Source organism: Natator depressus, chromosome 8, assembly GCF_965152275.1.
Source record: "Natator depressus isolate rNatDep1 chromosome 8, rNatDep2.hap1, whole genome shotgun sequence".
NCBI classification, from domain to species: Eukaryota; Metazoa; Chordata; order Testudines; family Cheloniidae; genus Natator; species Natator depressus.
In genome coordinates this window covers 40289712-40315886 of record NC_134241.1, presented here as the reverse complement: position 1 = coordinate 40315886, position 26175 = coordinate 40289712, and the positions used below count along the sequence as shown (strand labels likewise).

General features: G+C 45.1%; 1 protein-coding gene across 2 annotated transcripts in view; it reads right to left on the bottom strand.

The window, feature by feature from the left end:
• LOC141992135 (regulator of G-protein signaling 5-like) overlaps positions 1-26175 on the bottom strand; it is a 75386-nt gene that overhangs the window by 19930 nt on the left and 29281 nt on the right. For both annotated transcript variants that reach the window (XM_074960820.1, XM_074960821.1), the window contains exon 3: positions 106-167. In XM_074960820.1, the coding sequence (XP_074816921.1) occupies positions 106-167 (62 nt within the window). The remainder of the gene's footprint in view (positions 1-105; positions 168-26175) is intronic.

Below are 26175 nucleotides of genomic sequence, written 5' to 3'. Positions count from 1 at the left end.
TGGTGTTAAAGGGAATCATGAGGGAGGGGTCACTGCTTTATGCCAGTGGGAACATTTCACAATCAGGGCATCTCCGTTCTCACTGCAGGGGCACAGGGAACTTACAAGCATTTTGCAGGAGCTTCTCCAGGGACTCACGCCACTGCAAAGCCTCATCTGGTGAGGTCCTAGAGGGAGAGAAAACCGCAGACTGAAATTGTGACAGCACATCATCAATGAAAACATAGGAGAGCTGAGAACACTTCATAAGCCTTATCACCCCCTTTTACAGAGGGGAAACAGAGGCACAGAACAATGAAGTGACCTGTCCAAGGGCACACTGCAAGTCAGTGGCAGAGACAGGAACAGAACCTAGAAGTCCTGACAAGGCATTAACCACTAACCATATGACTCTCCGCCTGGAGATGCATACAAATATAACCAGACAGTCTCCTTGAGAGACAGCTGGAGTTTGTATTGGGAGATAAAGGTGTCTTTTCCCCACACACTGACAAAAAGGAAAATCCAAACCAGCAGGTGTGAGATAAATCTGTGCAGGAAATACATGGCACAGAGCAGAAAATTGCCTGCAGAAACTGGGAGCATCCATTGCCCTCTCGCCCTGCTCAAATGCCCAGCCCTGGGATTGGTTGCTGCTGGGAACCAGGGTGTTGTGAGGGTGCAGGGAATAGCTGGACCTGGATGCTCCTTGGAGCATAGGAGATGCTCCAAGGAGAACTGTTCCTCAGATATAAACAGCAGCAACAACCTCAATCTGTTTATCAGCATTAAATTGGTGGAGTGAGTCTTGAAGATACTGAGGGTCAGTCATCCCTGACAGGGCAGAGCCCAGTGCAAGGACTGAGATGGGGGCTTGTGCTCCCCCTATATCCTGGGGTTTCAAAACCCATGGTGCAGCCACCCTGAGGGCCGCGCTGACTAATTGCAATGGCCTATATGGTCTGTAGCAGTGTCACAGAATAGCTGGGGCAGAGCCTAGCCCTTTTATGCCCCCTTCTACTCCTGACCTTTCACAGGGGGTTCTGTGTATTGTGGGGGTTTTCCCCTTCAGTTTGCAGAGGCTGGTAGGGGGCAGTGTGCAACAAGGGAGGCTGGGGAAGACGCATAAAGAAATGGAGGCTCAGGTGATCTTCAGTGGGATTCTACCTGTCTCTAGAGGAGCAGAACAAAGGCAAGACAAGATTATGATGATCAACAGATGGCTCAGGCAGTGGGTCTATAAGGAGGGCTTTGGGATGTTCAACCACGGGAAATCATTCATGGACAGGACTTTTCTCATGGGCTGGACTCCACCTGAGTAGGGACGGAAATAGACTTCTGGAATGGAGGTTAGCACAACTGATTAAAAGAGCTTTAAACTAGGCGTTTGGGGGAGATGGTTGGGAGATGCTATGTAATTTCCATTCCTGATTCTAATACAGCGAGGGAGGAAAATCAAGAAAGAGAGGATAGAGCAATGGAGAAAGGAACAGCAGTGTGTAGGAGAATAGACATTAAGAGGAAAGATAGGGCCAGTACCAATGAAGCTAACAATCAGATACATGATACTGACAGTGGAATGACTGTACCTAAGCGGGTGAAGAATCTGGGTGAAGCCAAGCAGAAAAAACTAAGATGTCTGTACACCGATGCAAGGAGCCTGCGGGAAAAAATGGGGGAACTAGAACCACTGAGGGTGAAACCAGATACTATAGGGATAACAGAAACATGATGGAATAGGAGTCATGACTGGAGTACAGGGATTGAAGGGTATGTACTGTTCAGGAAAGACAGAAAAAAAGGTAAAGATGGTGGAGTTGCATTGTATATTAATGATGAGGTAGACTGTAAAGAAATTAGAAGTGATAGAATGGATAAAACAGAATATGTGTGGGTCAAGAGCACTTTGGGGAAGAAAGCTACCAGAGACTCCCCTGGGATAGTACATGGGATATGCAACAGACCCCCCTGGATCTAACTTGAATATGAATAGAGACCTCTTTAGTGTTTTTAATGAAATAAACACTACTGGGAATTGTGTCATTATGGGAGACTTTAACTTCCCAGATATAGATTGGAGAACAAATGCTACTAATAGATGGATATAAACTGGCCAGCAACAAATTTAGGCTTGAAATTAGATGAAGGTTTCTACCCATCAGAGGAGTGAAGTTCTGGAACAGCCTTCCAAGGGGAGCAGTGGGGGTGGGTTCCAGTGGAAACCTAACTGGAATCAAGACTGAGCTTGATAAGTTTATGAAGGGGATGGTATGATGGGATGGCCTACAATGGCATGTAGCCAATCTGCAAGTAGCTCCAATGGTTAGTGATAGGCAGGGGCAGCTCTACCAATTTTGCAGCCCCAAGCAGTCACTGCCAAATTGCCACTGCCGCAACAGCGGCGGAGCTGCCACCCAAAAGCCACCACGGTGGAAAGAGCGGCGGAGCTGCCACCGAATTGCCGCTGCGGGACACGGACTGCCGCCCCATTCTGAATGCCGCCCCAAGCACCTGCTTGGAAAGCTGGTGGCTGGAGCTGGCCCGGTGATAGGACACTAGATTGGGAGGGCTCTGAGTTACTACAGAGAATTTTTTCCCAGGTGTCTGGATGGTAGATCTTGCCCATATGCTCTGGGTCTAATTCAGTGGTCCCCAAACTTTTTAAGTACTGCCCCCTCACCTTTAATGTAATTTTCCCACACCCCTGGGAGCTGCTGTCAAGAGCCAGGGCCACAGTCGGGGCTGGAGTTGTAGCAGGGGCCATGGCTGGGAGTGGAGCCATGGCCATGGACAAGACCGGAGCCAGAGATGAGGTCAGGAGTGGAGCCGGGCCACATTCAGGAGCCAGGGGCTGAGGCCTGGGGCCAGGCTGGGAGCCAGGGGTGTAGGCAGAGCTGGGGCTGGGGGCTGAGGGTGAAGCTGGGAGCCAGGGGCCACATTCAGGAGCCAGGAGCTGAGGCCTGGAGCCAGGAGTGGAGCCACGGTTGGGGCCAGGAGCTGGGGGCTGAGGGCAGGGCTCGAGCTGGGGTGGGGACGGAGTGGAACTGGGGGCAGAGCGGGACTGGGTGACACTCCCTCCCCGCCCGCCCCCCCCATTGGGGCTGGCCTGAGCCCCTCTGCACCTACCCAAATGTTCCTCCACACGCCCCTAGGAGTGCACACCCCACAGTTTGGGGACCACTGGTCTAACCGATTGCCGTATTTGGGGACGTGAAGGAATTTTCCCCTGAATCAGATTGGCAGAGACCCTGGGGGGTTTTCACCTTCCTCTGCAGCATGGGGCATGGGTCACTTGCAGGTTTAAACCAGTGTAAATTGTGGAGTCTCTGTAACTTGAAGTCTTTAAACCATGATTTGAGGACTTCAGTAACTCAGCCAGAGGTTAGGGGTCTATTACAGGAGTGGGTTGGTGTGGCCTGCAATGTACAGGAGGCCAGACTAGATTATCATGATAGTCCCTTCTGATCTTAAAGTCTATGAGTCTATAATAAATAATAGGGCCCAGATTTTCCTGGATGTGATAGCTGACAGATGCCTTCACCAAATAGTCACTGAACCCACAAGTGGTGATGCTATTTTAGATTTGGTGTTGGTGAGTAGTGAGGACTTTATAGAAGAACTGGTGTAGGGGATAACCTCGAGTGATCATGAGCTAAACAAAATGGAACAATAAACAAAAATAGATCCTTGATTTCAAAAGGGCAAACTAAAAAGTTAAGGGAATTAGTTAGGGAAGTGGACTGGGCTGAAGAATTTAAGGATCTGAATGTGGAGGAGGCTTGGAATTACTTTAAGTCAAAGTTGCAAAAGCTTTCTGAAGCCTGCATCCCAAACAGGGGGGGGGAATCATACGGAAGGGTTGCACACCAAGCTGGATGAACAAACATTTCAAACAGGTGAATAAGAGAAAATAGAAAGCCTACAGGGAGATTAAAGATAATCTAAGTATGTTCAAACACCTAAACAAATACTTTGCTTCAGTTTTTATTATGGTTAATGAGGAGATTAGGCGTATTGGCAGGGTGGCTAATGGAAATGAGGATATGGAAATAGAAATTACCATGTCAGAGGTGGAATTCAAACTCAAACGTCTTAGGGACTAAATCAGGGTCCCCAGAGAATCTCCATCCAAGAGTATTAAAGGAACTGGCACATAAAATTGCAAGCGCAATAGCAAGTATTTTTAATAAATCTGTAACTTTGGGAGTGGTACCATCTGACCGGAGAATTGTTAATATAGTTCCTACATTTAAGAAAGGGAAAAAGATGATCTGAGAAACTACAGGCCTCTAGTTTGACCTCAGTTGTATGCAAGGTCTTAGAACAAATTTTGAAAGAGAAGATAACCAATTTTTTAGACAAAGGAAATGCAGTAGATCTAATCTACCTGGATTTCAGTATGGCATTTGATACAATTCCACATAGGAAATTATTAGTTAAATTGGAGAAGAAGGAGATTAATATGAAAATTGAAAAGTGGATAAAGAACTGATTAAAAGGGAGACCTCATACTGAAAGGTGAACTGTCAGGCTGGAGGGAGGTTATTAGTAGAGTTCCTCAGGGATCAGTCTTGGGACCAATCTTATTTAACATTTTTATTACTTACCTTGGCACAAATGGTGGAAGTGTGCTAATAAAATATGTGCATGACACAAAGTTGGGAGGTATTGCCAATATGGAGGAAGATCAGAATATCATACAAGAAGATCTGGATGACCTTGAAAACTGGAGTAATAGAAATGGGATGAAATTTCATAATGCAAAGTGCAAGGTCATGCACTTAGGAACTAACAACAAGAATTTTTGCTATAAGCTGGGGATGTTGGAGTGGAAGTGACAGAGGAGGGTATACTGGTTGATCTCAGGATGACTATGAGCCATCTTTGTGATGTGGCCATGGAAAAGGCTAATGCAGTCCTAGGATGCACCAGGTGAGGTATTTCTGGTAGAGATAATTAAGAGATTTAATTGGGGATTGGTCCTGCTTTGAGCAGGGGGTTGGACTAGATGACCTCCTGAGGTCCCTTCCAACCCTGATATTCTATGATTCTATGATTCTAAGTGTTAGTATCGTTGTACCAGGCACTGGTGAGACCTCATCTGGAATACTGTGCTCAGTTCTGGTCTCCCATGTTTAAGAAAGATGAATTCAAACAGGTTCAGAGAAGGATGATCTTCATCTACAAGGATGATCAGAGGAATAGAAAACCTGCTTTACGAGATGAGATTCAAAGAGCTTGGCTTGTTTAGCCTAACCAAATGAAGGCTGAGGAGAAATGTGATAGCTCTCTAAAAATATGTCAGAAGTATAAACACCAGGGAGGGAGAAGAGTTAAGAGTCAAGTTAAGCGCTAATGTTGATATAACCCACATACCTCCTGGGTGTGGTGTTCTGTCCCATCTAGTGGCACCGAGTGGGGGCTCATTCAGGATTTCAACTGGGAAGACTCCGAAGCTCAGTACGCGCTTCCTCAGCTAGGGGAAGTATGTAACCCATACACCTTCTGTGTGTGGTGCTCTGTCCCATCTAGTGGCACCAAGACCACTTGGAGAGCAATTAATGAGTCTCCTCTACAGCCTTACCTAACAGGCAGTTGACTTTTAGCTCATGTGGTAGAGACTCATGCACTAAGCTCTAGAGGACCCAGGTTCGATCCCGCCTGCTGACAACCAGGGTCTGTCGGTGTTACATTGACACAAAAATAAATGGATATAACCTAGCCATCAACATGTTTAGGCTTGAAATTAGATGAAGGTTTTCTCAACCATCAGAGGAGTGAAGTTCTGGAACAGCCTTCCAAGGGGGGTGGGGGAAGGGAGAGCTGAAAAACCTAACTGGCTTCAAGACTGAGCTTGATGAGTTTATGAAGAGGGGATGATATGATGAAACTGGCTACAATGGCAAGTGGCCCCTTTGCAATTGTTCGTAGCAAATATCTCCAATGGGACACTAGATGGGGAAGGCTGTGAGTTACTTCAGAGAATTCTTTCCCAGGTGTCTGGTTGGTCGGTCTTGCTGACATGCTCAGGGTGCAACTGACCACCAGATTTGGGGTCGCGAAGGAATTTTACCATGGGTCAGATTGGCAGAGACCCTAGGGAGTTATCTTCCACTACAGCATGGGGTCATGGGTCATTTGCATGTTTAAACTAGTGTAAATGGTGGCTTCTCTGTAACTTGAAGTCTTTAAACCATGATTTGAGGACTTCAGTAACTTAGCCAGAGTTTAGGCTCTATTTCATGGGTGGGTGAGGTTCTGTGGCCTGCAATGTGCAGGAGGTCAGGCTAGATGATCATGATGGTCCTTTCTGGCCTTAAAGTCTATGAGTCTATGGAAATGCCCTAGCACCATTGCTGCACTGGGGGAAGGGTGCGGAGCCCACATGGCCTCTTCTCCTGCACCTTTTCCTGCTGAGAAAGTATTCTGTGTTGGGGGCGTTCCCTGAGATGGATTGTTGTGTACTCTTTACACTCACATGGACTTAACCATGACTGTAATCAGGCTCACTGAATCCAGCAGATTAGAAAATGCAGCAGATATTCAGGCCACATGGGCAAACACAGAAGGGGAATGTGAGGGATGGGCTCAGGAGCAGGGGCCCATCAAACAATGCAATGGGGCCAGTGTGTAAGTTTACTGGAATAAATCATCTAAATATTACCCACTGACTTCTTGCTCATTTCCTTACAGGCAGGGCTGGAAGTACTGCCTGTGGTTAAGGTTATCCAACACTTCCCATTATAAAACTTTGTCTTCTGTTGCTTATAACTTTGTCAAACTTTAACCATTTGGGCTGAAATTTTCAATTCCAATTGTCTGCCTTGTGCTGCATACTTCTGGGAAGTTTCATCTGAAACACTTCAATAGTTTCTGAGAATGAGATTAAAGAAACATGCTAAAATTTTCACAACTGTTTTTTGAGAAGCTCTTGTGCCTCCATGCTTTGGAGCAGTGATATGAAATTTGGCTGGGGGGGGTCATCCTGGTGTCAGGGAGATGGCTTTTGTTGTCTCCATGAAAATATGCACATTTTACCTTAGATATAAGCTCTTGGAAAATGCCATTTGCAAATACTTAGTAGATACTTGTTAGAGTTTTGGCAGCTAAATTCTCCAAAGATTCCATCTGCACTGAGCATGCTTCATCCCCTCATGACTCCTACATGTGACTGGACTGCACAAGCACCATCCTCCGAAGACTTATCTCTGCAGTTGCTACTCCCAGTTGCTGGAGTGCAGTGTGGTGCTGGGCACTATCTTGCCTCTGCTCTCAATGCCCTCCCTCAATGGCACCCAGGCAGTTAGGAGGAAAAGGGGTATGCACTCTGACAGGGCTGTAGAGGGGTGAGAAGTGGGTAGGATGGGGCAGGGTTACTGGCCTATGGGGATAGGGGGAAAGCAGTAGCCATGATATATCTTGATCTTAGTAAGTCTTCTAACACAATCTCACATGAGAATCTCATAAGCAAATTAAGGAACTGTGGTCTAGATGAAATTACTATCAGGTGGGTGCACAGCTGGTTGAAAGACCATATTCAAAGAGCAGTTATCAATGGTTCACCGTCAAAGTGGGAAAATGTATCTAGTGGGGTTCCACAAGGATCACTCTTAGGTCCTGTACTATTCAGTATTTTCATTAATGACTTCGGAAATGGAATGGAGAATATGCTTATAAAATTTGCAGATCGCATAAAGCTGAGAGGACAGGATTAGAATTCAAAATGACCTTGATAAATTGGAGAACTGGTCTGAATTCAACAATGTGAAATTCAATAAAGACAAGTGCAAAGTATTTTACTTAGGAAATAAAAATCAAGTGCATAACAACAAAATGGGGAATAACTGGCTATGTGCTGAAAAAGATCTGGGCGTGATACTGGATCACAAACTGAATACAAGTCAACAATGTGATGCAGTTGCAAAAAATGCTAATATGATTCTGGGGTGTATTAATAAGATTATCATATGCAAAATTCTGGAGGTAATTGTCCTGCTCTACTTGGCACTGGTGAGGACTCGGCTGGACTACTGTGTCCAGTTCTGGGCACCACATTTCAGGAAAAATGGGGACAAATTGGAGACAGTCTAGAGGACAGCAACAAAGATGATAAAATGTTTAGAAAACCTGGCCTATGAGGAAAGGTTAGAAAACCTGGGCATGTTCAGTCTTGAGAAAAAAAGACTGAGGGGGAACTTGATAACAGTCTTCCAATATGTTAAGGGCTGTTCTAAAGAGGGTTGTGATCAATTATTCTCCATGTCCACTGAAAGTAGGACAAGAAGTAATGGGTTTTATCTGCAGCCAGGAGATTTACATTAGATATTAGAAAAATCTTTCTAGCTATAAGGGTAGTTAAGCTCTGGAATAGGCTCCAAGGGAGATTGTGGAATCCCCGTCATTGCAAGTTTTTATGAATAGCATGAACGAACACCTGTCAAGGGTGGTCGAGGTTTACTTCAGTGCAGGGGACTAGACTTGATGACCTCTCGAGGTCCCTTCCAGCTCTACATTTCTATGATTCTATAGGGGATCATCATTGTGTGGGGAAGTTTCTAGTGGGTTTCCATGTGGATCAATTCTAGGCATGGCTCTATTAAACATTTTTGTCAGTGATCTGGAAGTAGATGTAAAATCACTACTGATGTTTGCAGATGACACCAGGATTAGAGGAATGATAAATAATGATGAGATAGGGCAACCGTACAGAATCTCTTGGTAAGCTGGGCCCCTCCAAATGTATTAATATGAGTTGTAACACAGCCAAATGTAAGGTCATACATCTAGGAATAAGGACTGCAGGCCATACCTACAGAATGGGGGATTATGTCCGGGAAAGCAGTGACTCTGAAAAGGATTTAGGGTTCACAGTAGACAAGTAACTCAACATGAGCTCCCAGAGTAATGCTGTGACAAAAAGGTCAAATGTGATCCTTGGATGTATAAACAGGAGAGTAGTGAGCAGGAGCAGGGAGATGATTTTCTCGTTGTATGCGGCATTTATGAGTGGTACTGGAATACTGCATCCAGTTCTGGCTTCCACATTTTAAAAAGGATGATGAAGAATTGGAGTGAGTGCAGAAAAGAGCCACAAAAATGATTCACTGGCTGCAGAAAATGCCAGACTGTGAGACACGCAATCTGTTTAGTTTATCAAAAAGAAGATGTCAAGGTTACTTTATTACAGTGTATATGTATTATAATGTGGAGAAAATGCCAGGTCCTAATGGACTCTATAATCGAGTGGAGAAAGGCAGAACAAGAACCAATGGCTGGAAGTTAAAGCCAGACAAATTCAAATGAGAAATAAGGAACACATCTTTAATAGTGAGGGTGATTAACCATTGGAACAAACTATCAAGGGAGGTGGTGGATTCTCCATCTCTTGATGGCTTCAAATCCAGACTGGATTCCTCTCTGGAAGAGGCTTTAATCTGGTCTCAACACAAGGGTAACTGGGTGAAATTCTCTGGCCTATGCTATACAGGAGGTCCAAATACATGGTTTTGTAGTCCCTTCTGGCCTTAAAAATGTATGAATCTATAACAACTTGGTTATAAAATGGTATCACAAAAGGGAAGAGTTAAGCTTTATGGGTGCATTAATTCAAGATTTGCAGACTTTAACATTTGTTTAACATTGATAAAGGTAATAGAGTTGATGTAATATACTTAGACTTCTATAAAGTATTTGACTTGGTATTGCATGCTATTTTGATTAAAAAATTAGAATGATATAAAATTAACCTGGCCCACATAAATGGATACAAAGCTGGCTAACTGATAAATGGCTAAAAATTTAGTGGTAAATGGGGAATCATCGTCAAATGGGTGTGTTTCTAGTGGGGTCCTGCAGGGATTGGTTTTGCCAGTGGTCCTTAAACTGTGGGTTGCGCCTCCCTAGGGAAGCACAAAGGAATGTCTGGGGGGGCATGGCAGGCCCAGGACAGCCCCCTGGGGGTCAGGGAGGGAGCACTACCTGGCCCTGTTCTGCCCCAAGTTTCACTCTGGCCCTGGCCCCAGTCCCTGCCACCTGGACACTAAAAGTCCAGTTATCCATAGTAACTGGCCTCTGCTACTAGCAGGCGGGAAGAGCAGCTGCTGCTGGAGCCTGGAGGAGCACTCAGGGACGGCTCCCCTGTCCTGTCCTGAGCACAGCTCCCCCTCCCTTGCCCTGTCCCACTCACCCCCCTCACTCCCTAAGCACGGCTCCCCCTCCACTCCTGTGCCCCATTCACCCCTCCACCCCCTGAATGCAGCTCTCCCTCCCCCATCCTGCTCCACTCATACCCCACACCCCTTGCCCCGGCTCCCTGGCAGGTACCAGGTAAGGGAGGAGCACGATTGAAAAAGTTTGGGGACCACTGCCCTACACTGTTTAACATTTATATTAAAGAACTGGAAGAAAACATAAAATCCTCACTGGTAAAGTTTGCGGATGACACACAAATTGTGGGAGTAGTAAATAATGAAGAGGACAGATCACTGATATAGAGCGATCTGGATCAGTTGGTAAGCTGGGCACAAGCAAATATGTGTTTTAACATGACTAAATGTAAATGTGTACATCTAAGAACAAAGAATGTCGGCGACACTTACAGAATGGGGGTCTCTATCCTGTGAAGCAGTGACTCTGAAATAGATCTGGGAGGTGTGGTTGATAATCAGCTGCACATGAACGCTCAGTGCATGCTATGGCCAAAAGAGCTAATGCAATCTTTGGATGCATAAACAGGGAAATCTAGACTAGGAGCAGAGAGGTTATTTTACCTCTGTATTTGGCACTGGTGTGGATGCTGCTGGAATGTTGTGTCATGTCTGGTATCCACAATTCAAGAAGGATGTTGATAAATTAGAGAGGGTTCAAAGAAGAGCTAGGAGAATGTCTAAAGGATTAGAAAATGTGTATTACAGTGATAGATTCAAGGAGCTCAACTTAACAAAGACAATGTTAAGAGGTAACTTGATCACAGTCTGTAAGTACCTGCTTGGGAGACAAATATTAAATAATTGGTTCTTCAATCTAGCAGAAAAAAGTCTAACACGATCCAATGGCTGGAAGCTCAATGTAGAAAAATTCAGACTGGATATAAAGCATACATTTTTAACAGTGAGGGTAATTAACCACTGGAACAATTTACCAAGGGTTGTAGGGGATTCTCCATCACTGACATTTTTTAAAGCAAGACTGGACATTTTCCTAACAGATCTGCTGTAGGAATTATTTGGGGCGGTTCTCTGGTCTGTGATATACAGGAGATCAAACTAGATTATCACAGTGGTCCTTTCTGGCCATGGAATCTATGAATCTATGTATTTTTTATGTTTAACCTTAAGTCTGAATTTCCTGGGTTTCTAATGTTTGGGTTTGGGATAATCACAACAATGCTGGAATGTGTTTTCCCTGAATTACCAAAGTGCACTCTCACCCAGAGCTCCCATTTAACATAGTTTTCATCTGGGAATAAAGATGAAGTTTCCCTAAAGTTTCCACTGTGACCGGAAGCTGGGGCTGATAGCAGTGGGATGGCCCCTCCTCAGTTCCTCACCCATTCATCTGATTTATCAGAGGATCCTGTGTCCTCAACCCCCCTCTGAATCAGAAATGGGGAGTGTGCAGGGGGGTGGGGCGAATCATTTCAGTTCTCAATTCTCTCCACTGTGGTGTGGGGCTGCTATCTTGAACTCGCACAGCCTGCCTGTCCAGTTCCCATGCCCTGCTGCAGTGCAGGACACAGGGGATGACTCACTCTTTCTCTCTCTCTCTCTCTCTCTCTCTTTCTTTCTCAAGTGAACATGAACACCACCATTCAGTTTTTAAGCCTTTTGGGAAGTAAAAGACTAATGAGATCCTGCCTGTGAAAAGTACTGAAATGGCAGAGGGTGGGGACTGTTCTGTTGCTCGAGAGTGGCAGCATAAACTGTGCTAGCCATGGCCTCAGTGTGCTTCCCCTCCATTCCTGGAGTGACCTTCCAGTTAGGCTCCTCCAGCAGATAGGGAAAGAGACTGCAGTTTTAGGGCAACTTCTCTGTGCATCACATTGAATCACAGATCCATTGACTGGGAGATGGGCTAGAACAAAGCCCCGGATCTGAACTCATGATGTGGAGCCAAACTTCCTAGAGAACTGAGCAAAATGCCTGAATCCAAATAGTGTTTGGGAGGGCAAATATCTGTATCCAAATTCCAACTTCCTCAGTGTTCAAGGTGCTCGATTTTGATGTGTGTTTTTTCGGAACTGACAGCCTCTGTGTGTGTGTGTGAGTCAGCCTACATTTATGCATTCATTACAGCATTGCACTTGATAGATATGGATGATTGCCAGTGGGCCAGGTTTCCCCTTAGTTCTTTGCCATTCCCATTTCTCCAATCTGTCTTTTGGTTTGTCTTTGTGGGTACATCTACACTGGAGCTGGACAGGACCAAGCTAGTGCACTACAAACAGCCAGGCAGCCACAGCGGCGGGAAGAGTGGGAGGAGCCAGCTGTCCTAAACCCTAGATACATAACTAGCTCCTTCCACCCTATGCACCACTGTGGCTACACTGCTGTTTTTAGTGTATTAGCTTGATCAGAGCTAGCATGGGTATGTCTCCTCGAGCTGGGACTCAAACCTCCACCTCCAGCGGACATAGACTGTGTCAGGGGCAGTGCCGTTAGGGTTGCCAGTTTTGGTTGGACATATTCCTGGAGGTTTCATCACATGACATAATCTTTAATTAAAGATTCATCTTTAATTCCTAGAGATGCCAGGACAATCCTGGAGGGCTGGCATCTGTAAGTGCTGTGTCTCATGTTTGTAAGCACCTGGCACAACCAAGAAGCTAATAAATAGTAACAGTAAAGTACTTAAATTAATGCGAACAAAGGCCTTAGAGTTTGCACCTGCAGCATGCACGCAGGAGAGTTACGACACAACACTTTGGCATGCACTGCAGTTCACACCACTGTCATCTTCACTGGGAGGCCAGTGTAGAGATTCCTTATGATTCATCCATCCCTGGGTTGCAGCATGGCAACCAACAGAACAGCCATACTCCACAGCAGTTTAGGACAGGAAGTGAAGAATACCAGTGTCAAGCTGTCCAGCAGTGGCTCAAGGGCATGGGTACTAACCTCAGGGCAGACTGTTAAAAAGCAGGGCACAAACCCCAAACTGGCTGTGAGTTCTGTACTTAGATTTCACCAATCAATTATCAGGTGTGAACTCCTGAAATACTATACCAGCCTTAACACAGTCACAGTCCCCTTGAGCACTCCAGTATGTCTTGCCACTCAGGTAGGCTTACCTTTGTGATAAATGGTCCCTTACACTGAAGATCACAGCAATAGTCGGGTTACTCCGAGTCCCAAAGAACCAGTCACTTACCTCAGGTCAATTGTACCTTAGATTTCTCATCAAAGACAACTCTTGCAGCCAATCCTATATTAAACTAAGGGCATGGCTACACTTGCAGATGTAGAGCGCTTTGAGTTAAACCAGCCTTTGCAGAGCGCAGTAGGGAAAGCGCTGCAGTCTGTCCACACTGACAGCTTCAAGCGCACTGGCATGGCCACACTTGCAGCAGCATTAGGAGTGGTGCATTATGGGCAGCTATCCCAGCATGCAAGTGACTGCAACGTGCTTTTCAAATGGGGGGGGGGTGGAGTGTGACAGGGAGTGTGCTGTGTGTATGTGGGGGGAGAGAGAGTGGGTTTTGGGGGGCTGAGAGCATGTCAGCATGCTGACTTGTAAGTTCAGCCAGCAGCAGACCGCCCTTCCTCCCCCACCTCTCTCTCTCACACACAGCATTCCACACTAATGGTTGCTTTGTCTCGGAGCAAATAAGCAGCCGGCTGTCAGAAACGGAGCTTTGAAAGGGCATATCCACATTCCTGCAGCGATTCCAAAACAATGAGAAGAGTGGCCACTTGACTTAAGGGGATTATGGAACATTTCCAGAGGCCGATCAGAGCGCAATAATGCAACACCTCGTTCACACTGATGCCCGGGCGTTGTAGCCAAGGCGCAGCAAATATTATTCCACTTGCCAAGGTGGAGTACCAGGAGCGCTCTAGCTGCAGAGTCAGAGCGCTCTACGTGCCTTGCCAGTGTGGATGGGTAGTGAGCTAGGGCGCCCGGGACTGTTTTAATGCGCACAAACTCGCAAGTGTAGCCAAGCCCTAACTAAAGATATATTAACTAGGAAAAGGAAATAAGCATTATTTACAAGATTAAAGTGGGTAAACATAAATACATACAAATTAATTTCAATCTTAAATTTCAAAAGGTAATAGAAGCTTCTATAATAAGCAAGCTCTATATGTCCTTTTGGGCTAACACAGGCCAAGCACTGAGGATCTTTTGCTTATGTTTAGGCCATATCTACACTACAAACTTAGGTTGACACAAGTTATGTCAGTCAGCATAAAGCCGCCAGAGTGAATACTTACATGTGCACGTGCATACTTGGCTGCTTATGTTGGTGGTCCATGTACTCACCATGAGCACTTGTGTCAATGCACAGAGAGGTGCATCATGGGTAGGTATCTCAGTGTGCAACTTGCCACCATCCAGCACACTGTCTTTTGGGAAGTTTTGGTAGTATATGATGGGGCAAAATGAGTTGCGCAGGAGTGACTGGGAGCATGGGGTCAACTTCCCAGTTTGCAACTGACTTCATTCCATCATGTAATCTGTATCCCATAATTTTCACATCTTTTTCTCAAAATCCCATAAACCCACATGGCCCTCCTCGCTGTCCACCGTCTCTGACAGAAGCATGGAACCTGTACAGCTCTTCAGTGTTGTCATGAGCATTGCAAGCAGACAGCATACAATCCTGCAGCATTTGCAGAGCCACAAGAAGAACTGAATCAGTGGGGAACATGACAATTTCTTGGAGGACAGGTTGCTGTGGGACATAGTGACAATCAATTCAAGTTTATTGGTGGTGTTCACAGTGCAGCTGCAGATGGTGGAGCCCGAGAAACAAGCACTGACTACTGGGATTGCATCATAATGCAATTTTGGGATGATAAGCAGTGGTTGCAGAACTTTCGGATGAGCAAGGCCACATTCCTGGATCTGTGCACCAAGCTTGCCCCAGGCCTCCAGTGCAGGGACACCAAAATGAGAACTGCATTGACAGTGAAGAAGTGACTGTTGATCGCACAGTGGAAACTTGCAATGCCAGATTGATTCCTGACTGACCAGTAGCAATCTGGAGTCAGAAAATCCACCGTGGAGGTCATTGTCATGCAGGTGTGCAGGGCCATTAATTGCCTTGTGCTTCATAGAACTGTGACTCTTGGCAATGTGCAGGACATAGTGCATGGATTTGCAGCAATGGGGTTCCCAAACTGCAATGGAGTGATAGACAGCACACATATTCCTATTTTAACACCAGATCTCCTTGCCACAGAGTACCTCAACAGAAAAGGGCTGCTTTTCTGTGGTTATACAAGCACTGGTGGATAACTGGGGAAGGTGCATGATGCTTGCATCTTTAAGGACACTGGACTTTTCAGAAAGCTGCAAGCAGAGACTTTCTTTTCTTGATGTGAGGATTACCATTGGGAATATTGAAATGGCAATAGTGATCCTGGGTTACCCAGCCTACTCCTTGCTCCTCTAGCTTATGAAGCCATACCCAGATCACCTCAATGGCACCAAGGAACAATTCAACCCACCAACTCAGCAGAATGACAGTTGAATGTGCCTTTGGTTGTTTGAAGGGGGGCTGGCGTTGTTTACTCACAAGTTTGGACCTCAGTTAGAAAAATATCCCAATTCTACGGCTGTCTGCGTTGTCCTACATAATACCTATGAAGCAAAAGGGGAAAAGTTTCCTGAGGGGGGAGCGGGTGCAGTGGCTGTCTGCTGAGTTTGAACAGCCAGACACAAGGTCTATTAGAAGAGCTCAAAGCAGAGCTATATGGCTCAGGGAGGCTTTGAAAGACCATTTTAACAGTGAGCCTGTCAAGCCTGAATCCTCACTCTGGAACCTCGAATGCACGAAGTGGGGGCCCGCAAGGATTTTAAAAATTAATACTTGCCACTCCAGGCTTGTATTAAACTACCAAGGTTACAGCTTCTCTCTGACCTTGGCTTGGTAAATGCTGCCACCATGCAAATGCAAAAAAACCCCTTTGAATGCAGGAAGGAGCACTTGGGAATTCCCCCCTGTGGGGTACCCTCAAGCCCTTTCACCCCCCTCTGGGGAAGAGCTGAAAAAGAAAACAAAGGAAATTAGCTGTTGCCACCAGCTAATCAAACAGCATATGCATAAACCTCTTTGGACCCCAAAAATCCAATCCTGTTCTTTAAAAAGGTAAATTTTATTAAAAACAAAAAGGAAAAAAATACATCTGGAACTTGGGCTTTTGCTAGATTTTAAAAGAGCAATTCCCAAAATTAAGCACCCAAACTAGCTTTCTTGGCGGTTCAGCTTAAAGGTTACAAGCAAACAAAAGCATCAGGGGTTAGCACAGAGGAGATCCACAAGCCAAAATAAAAATAATCCTGATTGTGTCAAACTAAACATTACATATCCAAATAATTTCTTCTAGGTATGGAAGATGAATTTGCATACCTGGTTCAAGTCTTACGTAGCACTGCTGTTCCGTGTCTCCTTCTCTGGAGAACAACAGACAAAGGGAAATTTTCTTTCCCAATTTTAAAAAGTTCTACTTTCCCACTGGCTCTTTCGGTCAGGTGCTTACTCGTTTTCTTTTACCTGTGGGCTTGCTAACCCTTTACAGGTAAACCAAGCAGAGAACAGACACCAAGAGGGATTTTACAGCTAACTGGCTGGCTGGGCACCCATAAGGGAGCTCCCCCACAACCCCCTTCAGTTATCACAGAGCCACAGTAACGTGTTTTGTTGCAGTGTGCTTTACCTGGCCCTGCTCTTTTGTTGCCTGGTAGGAATTGTGTGGTGATTGCTGTACATGTAGGAATATAACATTGTCAATACATCTATTAATTTTGTTTGGGTTTATCCTATCAGTTGTGTCACATTGTCAGTAACAAGTAATTGGTTGCTCCAGACCTGCCAAGTACTTAGGAGCAGATCTTGCAAACTAATAAAGAGGAGTTATTTTTTTAAACAATAGAAATTTATTTTATAAAAGAATTCTGTCAAAAAACAAAACTGTGAAATTTTAAAACAAATACATTTAGAACTTAATAAAACTTAACAAATTCAGAGAACAGAACTGATGAGGAGGAAGGAACACTTGTGTCCATTTCAGCTACACATACATCAACGGTTGCTTTCATAGGTTAATATACATGAAGCTGTGATGTCCCTCTGGATGGAGTGGTAGGGGTAATGCAGTGACCCCTGATGCCATGTGGAATGTTGAGGGGGGTATATGATGGTCCTGATATTAAGTTCTCAATGGGCTGCAGAGGGAGGCAAGCCCCACTCCATCAGAATCTGCATTATCTGTGTTTGCTGCCCGAGAAGCACCATTATGTCATGGTGCAGCTCCCTCTCCTTTTCCTGTTGGGACTCCTGGGTCTTTCTCCTCTCCACCTTATCCTTCTCCAGGCTGTCCTCAGTGTTCATCCTCCAGGCCCTGTGCTCATGGTCCAATGCAGCACTGGCTTGCAGGATCTCATTGAATATGTCATCCTAAGTCCTCTTCTTTCTCTTCCTTATCTGACTCAGGCATTCTACGGGTATGGAGGGGGAGGCCCTGAAGGCTGCAGCTGCAGATAAAACATGCAGAGGTACCATTGTCAGTCTGTTCACTACAGAAAGCAAAACTTAAGATGCAGAACTCACTCCCCTAACATTTTAAGCACTACATTCTAACTCCTGCTTGGGATTCCATGCACACAGCACCAGTCACAGCACCAGCCATGGTGAGTATAGCTGCTGGGTGATGGGGAAATGAGGAGGGAATTGCTCAGTTACATGAACCCAGTAGTCCAGGGCAATGGCACTGAATACTGGCACCATTTTCAACAAGCGATGGTGATATCTGCTGAGGGTAGTACAGGCAGAGAGAGCACAGCATCCTGAAGCTGCCCAGGCTTGTATGCTGCTAGCCTCTGTACTGCAATGATGCCCACTGAAGTTATCACTGGGTGGAATGAGAAACTGTCCTACTTTGAAATAATAAGGCTGCCAGCCCTAGAAACCTTCCAGAGAGGATTGCAGAGAATTCCCATGGAAGTGGCATTGAGCTCTCACAGGAGAATTCAAGGGACATCCCTGTATACATGAACAAACTACTCAGCATGCCCCCATACACACACCTAACTCTAGAGGGGCAGGAAATGTAGATAGCAACAGTATCTCTCTTGGTTGTACCGCTACCTCTTCTAGCATGAATAAATTAATGAAAAGTCAGAAGCTGTGTCCTGCTATTTTGGGGGTGCCAACCTTGTAATGGAAAATTTATCTGCGCACTTACCCGAGGTTCCTTCCCCTGCATTGGGCTCGCCTGTGCTCAACTGGCAGGACTGGCTAGGCTGTGGTGGAGTCAAAAATAGGTTCTGCATACTCACTGCATAGCTGGATCACGTGGTTGCCTGTCCCCCATACCCTTCCTCATCTTCTTTGTCCACCTCCTTCTCCTCGCTGTTCACAGCAGGAGCCTGTGACTCAGGGTCCTCAGAGGTATCCACCATGGTATAGGGGGCTGGAGGGGCCAGTGCTGAGTATGGCATGCAGCTAATTTATTAAAATGTCAGGTCTGCAGCTTGGCACCAGATCAATTGTTGGCCTCCCGGGCTTCTGGTTTGCCTGCCGCAGCTCCTTGGCTTTCACTCAGCACTGCTGCTGGTCCCTGTCATACCCCTTTTCCTGCATCTCCCAGGCAATCTGCTCATAAATGTCGACATTTCTGTTGGCTGGTTCAGAGCTGTGACTGCATAGCCTCTTCTCCTCACAGGCCCAGGAGGTTCAGTATCTCCTGTCTACTCCAGGCAGAAGCTTATCTGGAGTGTATACCTGGCATGGTCAGCTGGCCAGTTGCACTCGACAATGGAGAGCTGCTAGGTGTGCTGGCCAAGGCAGGCAATCAGGAAAAGGAATTTCATAAATGTGTGGGCTTTAAAGGGGAGGGGGCTTCTAGTCTACATGACCCCTGGTCAGTGGAGTTCACAATGATGACCAAAGTGGTCATTGTACAATTCAGACTAATGACAGAAATGTATGCTCAGCCCTCTCCTGGACAATACAAAATATTTTAAGTCTGTTATTCCTTAAAGGTAATAATATATCACCTTATTATCTCAGATAGTTATTCAGACACTTCAATTTAAACACACTGGGTTAGATAGAACAATAAAACATGTTTATTAACTACAAAGAGAGATTTTGAATACAAGTTATGAGGCATAAAAGTCAGAAATGGTTACAAGAAAAATAAAAATAAGACTTTTCTGTTACCTAATTTAACAAACTATATCAGATTCAAGCAAAGTTTCTCACACGTTTTCAGCAGTCTTATTGATCAAACAGTATAGGTCAGGACCCCTCCCCACAGTCCAATGGATGCTTCCTTTGTCACTTCAGGTGCAGTGAATGCAATGGACAGGGAGAGAGAGGGGTGTGCTTTGGGGTGTTTGTCCCTCCTTTTTATTGTTTCAGTCCCTTTCTTTAAAAACATTTCCAGCAGGGCACTAGGAGACAGAGTCTATGTAAAAGGATGTTCTCTGCTGGCTTTTTCTTGCTTGTTTGAGCTTTCTTTGTTTCCCTTCCTGCTTGATGACTTGATGCAAATTAAGAAAAGCACACATTCCTTTGTTTAGGACAGACCTATTTACCAACCTGTTTGGGCAGGGCTGCGAGAGTTGAAACGTGTGTTAATAATACCCCACAGGGAAATCTTATAACTTTACATACAATGTTGCCACACATATTTTATCAGGATGATACTGATCAGCAAATTATGAGCTTTCAGATGATACCTTACAAAACATGGCTTGAACAAAATTATCACAATAGTGTGTATGGCATGAACACAGGGGTATATTCGGTCACAATGCAGCACTGTGGGACAGCAGCTTGAGGACAGTTAAGGTTGACATAAGTAATGTAATGTCTACACTCGCACTGCATCAACCTAAGTACATCGACTGTGGGTCTTAGCTGGCTCTTAGGCTCAGGGAGGTGGTGTTCCCATGTCGGTTTAACAGGGCACTTATATTGGTGGGAGAGACATACAAAACTAGGCTGACATAAGCCGCCTTGCATCAAACCTAACTTTGTAGTGTAGACCAGGCTTCAGTAATCCTTACCCCTCTGAGGCCAAGCAGCATAAAAGTTACAATTCCTCCTTGTTAGTGCTTTTTATCACTTTCCCCCTTCTACTTCGAGTTGCAAGTTCAGCTGTTGTGAGGAATTCAGTTGCATGTCTCCTTTTCATGGGTCGGGGGACAATGGTGGGGAGCAATCAGCACAGTCTTTTGGCATCTGATATTCCACAATTGTCCGTCTGGTGTTGGTGGGCCTTATTTTGTAGGGCAGAAGATAACACCTCCTGTGGCAAACTAGTATTTCACACTTGTTAATTCCTCTCTCATGTCTGGTGATTTACAGTTACAGAGCAAAAAGAAAAGGAGGACTTGTGGCACCTTAGAGACTAACAAATTTGTTTGTGCATAAGCTTTCGTGAGCTATAGCTCACTTCATCGGATGCATTCAGTGGAAAATACAGTGGGGAAATTTATATACACAGAGAACATGAAACAATGGGTGTTACCATACACACTGTAACGAGAGTGATCAGGTAAGGTGAGCTATTACCAGCAGGAGAGCTGGGGGGGGGAACCTTTTGTAGTGATAATCAAGGTGGGCCATTTCCAGCAGTTGACAAGAACATCTGAGGAACAGCGGGGGGTGGGGGGGAATAAACATGGGGAAATAGTTTTACTTTGTGTAATGACCCATCCACTACCAGTCTTTATTCAAGCCTAAGTTAATTGTATCCAGTTTGCAAATTAATTCCAATTCAGCAGTCTCTCGTTGGAGTCTGTTTTTGAAGTTTTTTTGTTGAAGAATTGCCACTTTTAGGTCTGTAATCAAGTGACCAAAGAGATTAAAGTGTTCTCCAATTGGTTTTTGAATGTTATAATGTTATGTTGTATCGTCTGATAGGTTGTAGATCCTTGATGATGCGTTGGAGAGGTTTTAGTTGGGGGCTGAAGGTGATGGCTAGTGGCGTTCTGTTATTATCTTTGTTGGGCCTGTCCTGTAGTAGGTAACTTCTGGGTACTCTTCTGGCTCTGTCAATCTGTTTCCTCACTTCAGCAGGTGGGTACTGTAGTTGTAAGATTGTGTTTGTCTGAAGGTCTCAGAAGGTGTTTGTCTCAAAAGGTGTTTGTCTCTGTCTGAGGGTTTGGAGCAAATGCAGTTGTATCGTAGAACTTGGCTGTAGACAATGGATCATGTGGTGTGGCCTGGATGAAAGCTGGAGGCATGTAGGTAGGCATAACAGTGGGTCAGACTGCTATCCTGAAGGACGACCCATTACTCTCACAGATCTTGGGAGACAGGCCAGTCCTTGCTTACAGACAGCCCCCCAACCTGAAGCAAATACTCACCAGCAACAGACCACACACCACACAACAGAACCACTAACCCAGGAACCTATCCTTGCAACAAAGCCCGTTGCCAACTGTGTCCACATATCTATTCAGGAGACACCATCACAGGGCCTAATCACATCAGCCACACTATCAGGGGCTCATTCACCTGCACATCTACCAATGTGATATATGCCATCATGTGCCAGCAATGCCCCTCTGCCATGTACATTGGCCAAACTGGACAGTCTCTACATAAAAGAATAAATGGACACAAATCAGATGTCAAGAATTATAACATTCAAAAACCAGTCGGAGAACACTTCAATATCTTTGGTCACTCGATTACAGACCTAAAAGTGGCAATTCTTCAACAAAAAAACTCCAACGAGAGATTGCTGAATTGGAATTAATTTGCAAACTGGATACAATTAACTTAGGCTTGAATAAAGACTGGGCATGGATGGGTCATTACACAAAGTAAAACTATTTCCCCATGTTTATTCCCCCCCCCCCTCCCGCTGTTCCTCAGACGTTCTTGTCAACTGCTGGAAATGGCCCACCTTGATTATCGCTACAAAAGGGTTTTTCCCCCCTGCTCTCCTGCTGGTAATAGCTCACCTCACCGATCACTCTCGTTACAGTGTGTATGGTAACACCCATTGTTTCATGTTCTCTGTGTATATAAATCTCCCCACTGTATTTTCCACTGAATGCATCCGATGAAGTGAGCTGTAGCTCACGAAAGCTTATGCTCAAATAAATTTGTTAGTCTCTAAGGTGCCACTAGTCCTCCTTTTCTTTTTGCAGATACAGACTAACACGGCTGCTACTCTGAAACCTGTCAGTTACAGAGCAAACACTTAAATATTACCTTATAGCAGATGATACAAACTGTTATAAGTGAGATTAATGCATACAGCAATTTACAAGCATTCCATAAAGTCTAAACACTAAGCACATTTTTATAACTCTGCTACCTAGTTCAACAATACTCATACATAAGTGAGCCAGACTGGTTCCAGCTGTGTATTTGTCAGTGTTCAGTTGAGATTTAGGGGCACCTGGTCTGCCAGTGTCAAAACCATACACATGGCAATGAACATTCATGGCAGCACAATGTGATTACCCCAGTGAGAATCTGGTCGGGCCTCAGGGACTCACACAACAGTGTAAGGGACTCTTTCATCATCATGAGGTAAAGACCTATATAAACAGACACACCCCAGCAACAGGCAGGAGTAAATGCTGAGATGGGAAATGAAACAACTATCTCCATGCACAGAAAAGGGACTACAGACAGGTCTGCCAAGCACAGAGTCATTTCTGCGGAGATCCCTTCTTTGTGCCTTTATCCTCATGCAACAATGCGTAAGTACAGGATGCAGACACTGGAGCCCCAGGCACTCCAGAAGCACAGTGCCAAATTTGTTCGTAACAGCTTGTTAAAATGAGGCTAATGGTCAATAACAGCAGAACATCATGACTCAGATTAAATCTCTGAAGGCACATCTGCAGAGTCTGCCAGGTTTTAATTTAACCAGTTTGATTCAAGGATACACAGCCTTGATTCATCTCCCCCTGAAAGAGGCCATCAGTTTTCCTTAGAGAATCAGATGCTAATGGGTTTGTTGTGTTCTGATTCCTAAATCTGATGTGCGTCTGGTACAGATGGAAGTCTGTTCTTCAGAGATAAGGCTGGTGCTGATTCATATTATATATTTTCAGGCACTGGCATCCACCAGAGCTTATGCCAAGTTCAAAGGTAAATGCAAGGTGGATAATACTGTATTAATGCTGTATCTGTTTCCCTTGTTTCCCAGCTTGTCCTTTGTGGGTCCCAGCCTTTAGCTTTTGTCTTTATTCCTACACACCTCGCTCCTAGCTATGCACTTTGTTATTAATGTCTTTTATTAACTCTTTTTCCTCCCAGTCACCTCCATCCTCGTTCTAGTTCACCTAGCACCCCTCAGCATGAAAGTAACCTTGCCTAAGCTCCCCACACAGGCGTGGGCAATTGTTCACCCACATGCTACAGTGATTGACAGCTATATAATGCCCTAACAGACAGGGGACTTCTGACAGTTCCCTAACAGTAAGCCCCTTGCCAAGACTCCCAGAGTTCAGCAGCTGCACATGGTGTATGGCAAATGGTGCTCACACAGTGTTCCCTGCCCCGTGACTGCAACATCTGACAGACGCAGCATGTCACAAGCTCCCACAATCTGAATTCAGTGTCAACCCCAGACTCCTGCTCTGTGAATAAAAAGAAGCAGATACAGCAGGCACCCTCCCAGGGCTGGGCCACTCCTCAGCATATAGGGTACACCAGTCTGGACTTTGCTGGACTCCCACCCAGCCACCGCCCTACAACCAACAGCCCCTTCTACAGCACCTCTGAATGGGGCCCGCTCAGTCTTCAGGACTCTACAACAGGGGCTGCACAGAGAAGTATTGCAGGATGAACAGCTAATGGTAGAGTGTGAGGAGATAGAAGTTACATTCAAGAAGAATAGTGGTTATATATTTGGTTTTTGTGGGTAAAAAATTCAAACAAAGTGCCTGCTATCTGGTGGCAGTGAGTGAGTGCAAAATACACTGTAAAACAACAGCTTTCATCCTTTTAATTGCCTTCTCTCAGACTATTATGAATGGGTAATAAAAATAACAATGGATAATAACAATAACAATGCATTACAGTTACATCACACACATCTTGGAGGATCCCAAAGCACTTTGCAGTCTGTTGTTAAAGCAACACTGCAGTGACAGCTATGGTGAAGGAGCCTGAGTGTTTCTATTTTAAGCTTCTGTTTTTAGTTACTGAGACTATATTTTCTTAAATATTCATATTTTGTGCTAAAATTTTCAAGTTCTGGTCCAAAATTATGAGAGTAGTAGGGAAAATCCCTATTTAAAAAAAAAGTTGTGATTTTTGTAAACAGCAGGAGTTATGGAGTATATGGGAAGTCAAAAGATGAAATCTGGCAAGATAAGAGTACTGAAGGAGCAGAGATTGTCTTTCAGTGTTTTGGGGAAAATCGACTTTGAATATGCCCCATCATTCACTGGACTTTGTGCAGACTGCTAGAACTCTTGGTATTTATCAAGTTATCACCTCTTAATCTTCTCTTGGATAAGGTTCTTCAGTCTCTCACAGTGAGGCAGGTTTTCCAGACCTCAAATTGTTCTTGTAGCTCTTTTTTTACTCCTTTCCAGTTTTCCAACATCATTTCAAATATGGACACCAGAACTGGACACAGTATTCAGTAATGGACTTGCCAGTACTGTACACAGAGGTAACACTGCCTCCCTGCTTCTACTCAATAGACCCTTGTTCGTGTATCCAAAGATCACATTGATCCTCTTAAGCCACAGCATTGCACTAGGAGCTCACTTGGTTTCCACCATGGACCCATAAGATTTTTTCAGAGTCACTGCTTTCCAAAGCCTGTAAATGTGACCTGCATTCTCTGTCCCTTGGATGTTTGACCTTTGCATTTGGCCATAATGAAACATATATTGTTCCAATGACCCCACCTTATCAAGAGATCCAGATCTCTCTGTAGAACTCTGTGGAGCAGCGAATGAGGAGAAGCCAACAAAGTTCTCCTGGGGGGAGTTCCCACAGAGTTTTTGCCTGTCAGGCTTCTGTGAGCAGTAAATACAACTTAGAGGAGAGGAAAGTGATCAGGAAAGGTCAGCATGGATTCACCAAGGGCAAGTCATGCCTGACTAATCTAATTGCCTTCTATGATGAGATAACTGGTTCTGTGGATGAAGGGAAAGCAGTGGACGTGTTGTTCCTTGACTTTAGCAAAGCTTTTGACACAGTCTCCCACAGTATTCTTGCCAGCAAGTTAAAGAAGTATGGGCTGGATGAATGGACTATAAGGTGGATAGAAAGCTGGCTAGATTGTCGGGCTCAACGGGTAGTGATCAATGGCTCCATGTCTAGTTGGCAGCCGGTATCAAGTGGAGTGCTCCAAGGGTCGGTCCTGGGGCCGGTTTTGTTCAATATCTTCATAAATGATCTGGAGGATAGTGTGGATTGCACCCTCAGCAAGTTTGCTGATGACACTAAACTGGGAGGAGAGGTAGATACGCTGGAGGATAGGGATAGGATACAGAGGGCCCTAGACAAATTGGAGGATTGGGCCAAAAGAAATCTGTTGAGGTTCAACAAGGACAAGTACAGAGTCCTGCACTTAGGACAGAAGAATCCAATGCACCGCTGCAAACTAGGGACCGAATGGCTCGGCAGCAGTTCTGCAGAAAAGGACGTAGGGGTTACAGTGGACGAGAAGCTGGATATGAGTCAACAGTGTGCCCTTGTTGCCAAGAAGGCCAATGGCATTTTGGGATGTATAGTAGGGGCATTGCCAGCAGATCGAGGGACGTGATCGTTCCCCTCTATTCGACACTGGTGAGGCCTCATCTGGAGTACTGTGTCCAGTTTTGGGCCCCACACTACAAGAAGGATGTGGAAAAATTGGAAAGAGTCCAGCGGAGGGCAACAAAAATGATTAGGGGACTGGAACACATGAGTTATGAGGAGAGGCTGAGGGAACTGGGATTGTTTAGTCTGCGGAAGAGAAGAATGAGGGGGGATTTGATAGCTGCTTTCAACTACCTGAAAGGGGGTTCCAAAGAGGATGGCTCTAGACTGTT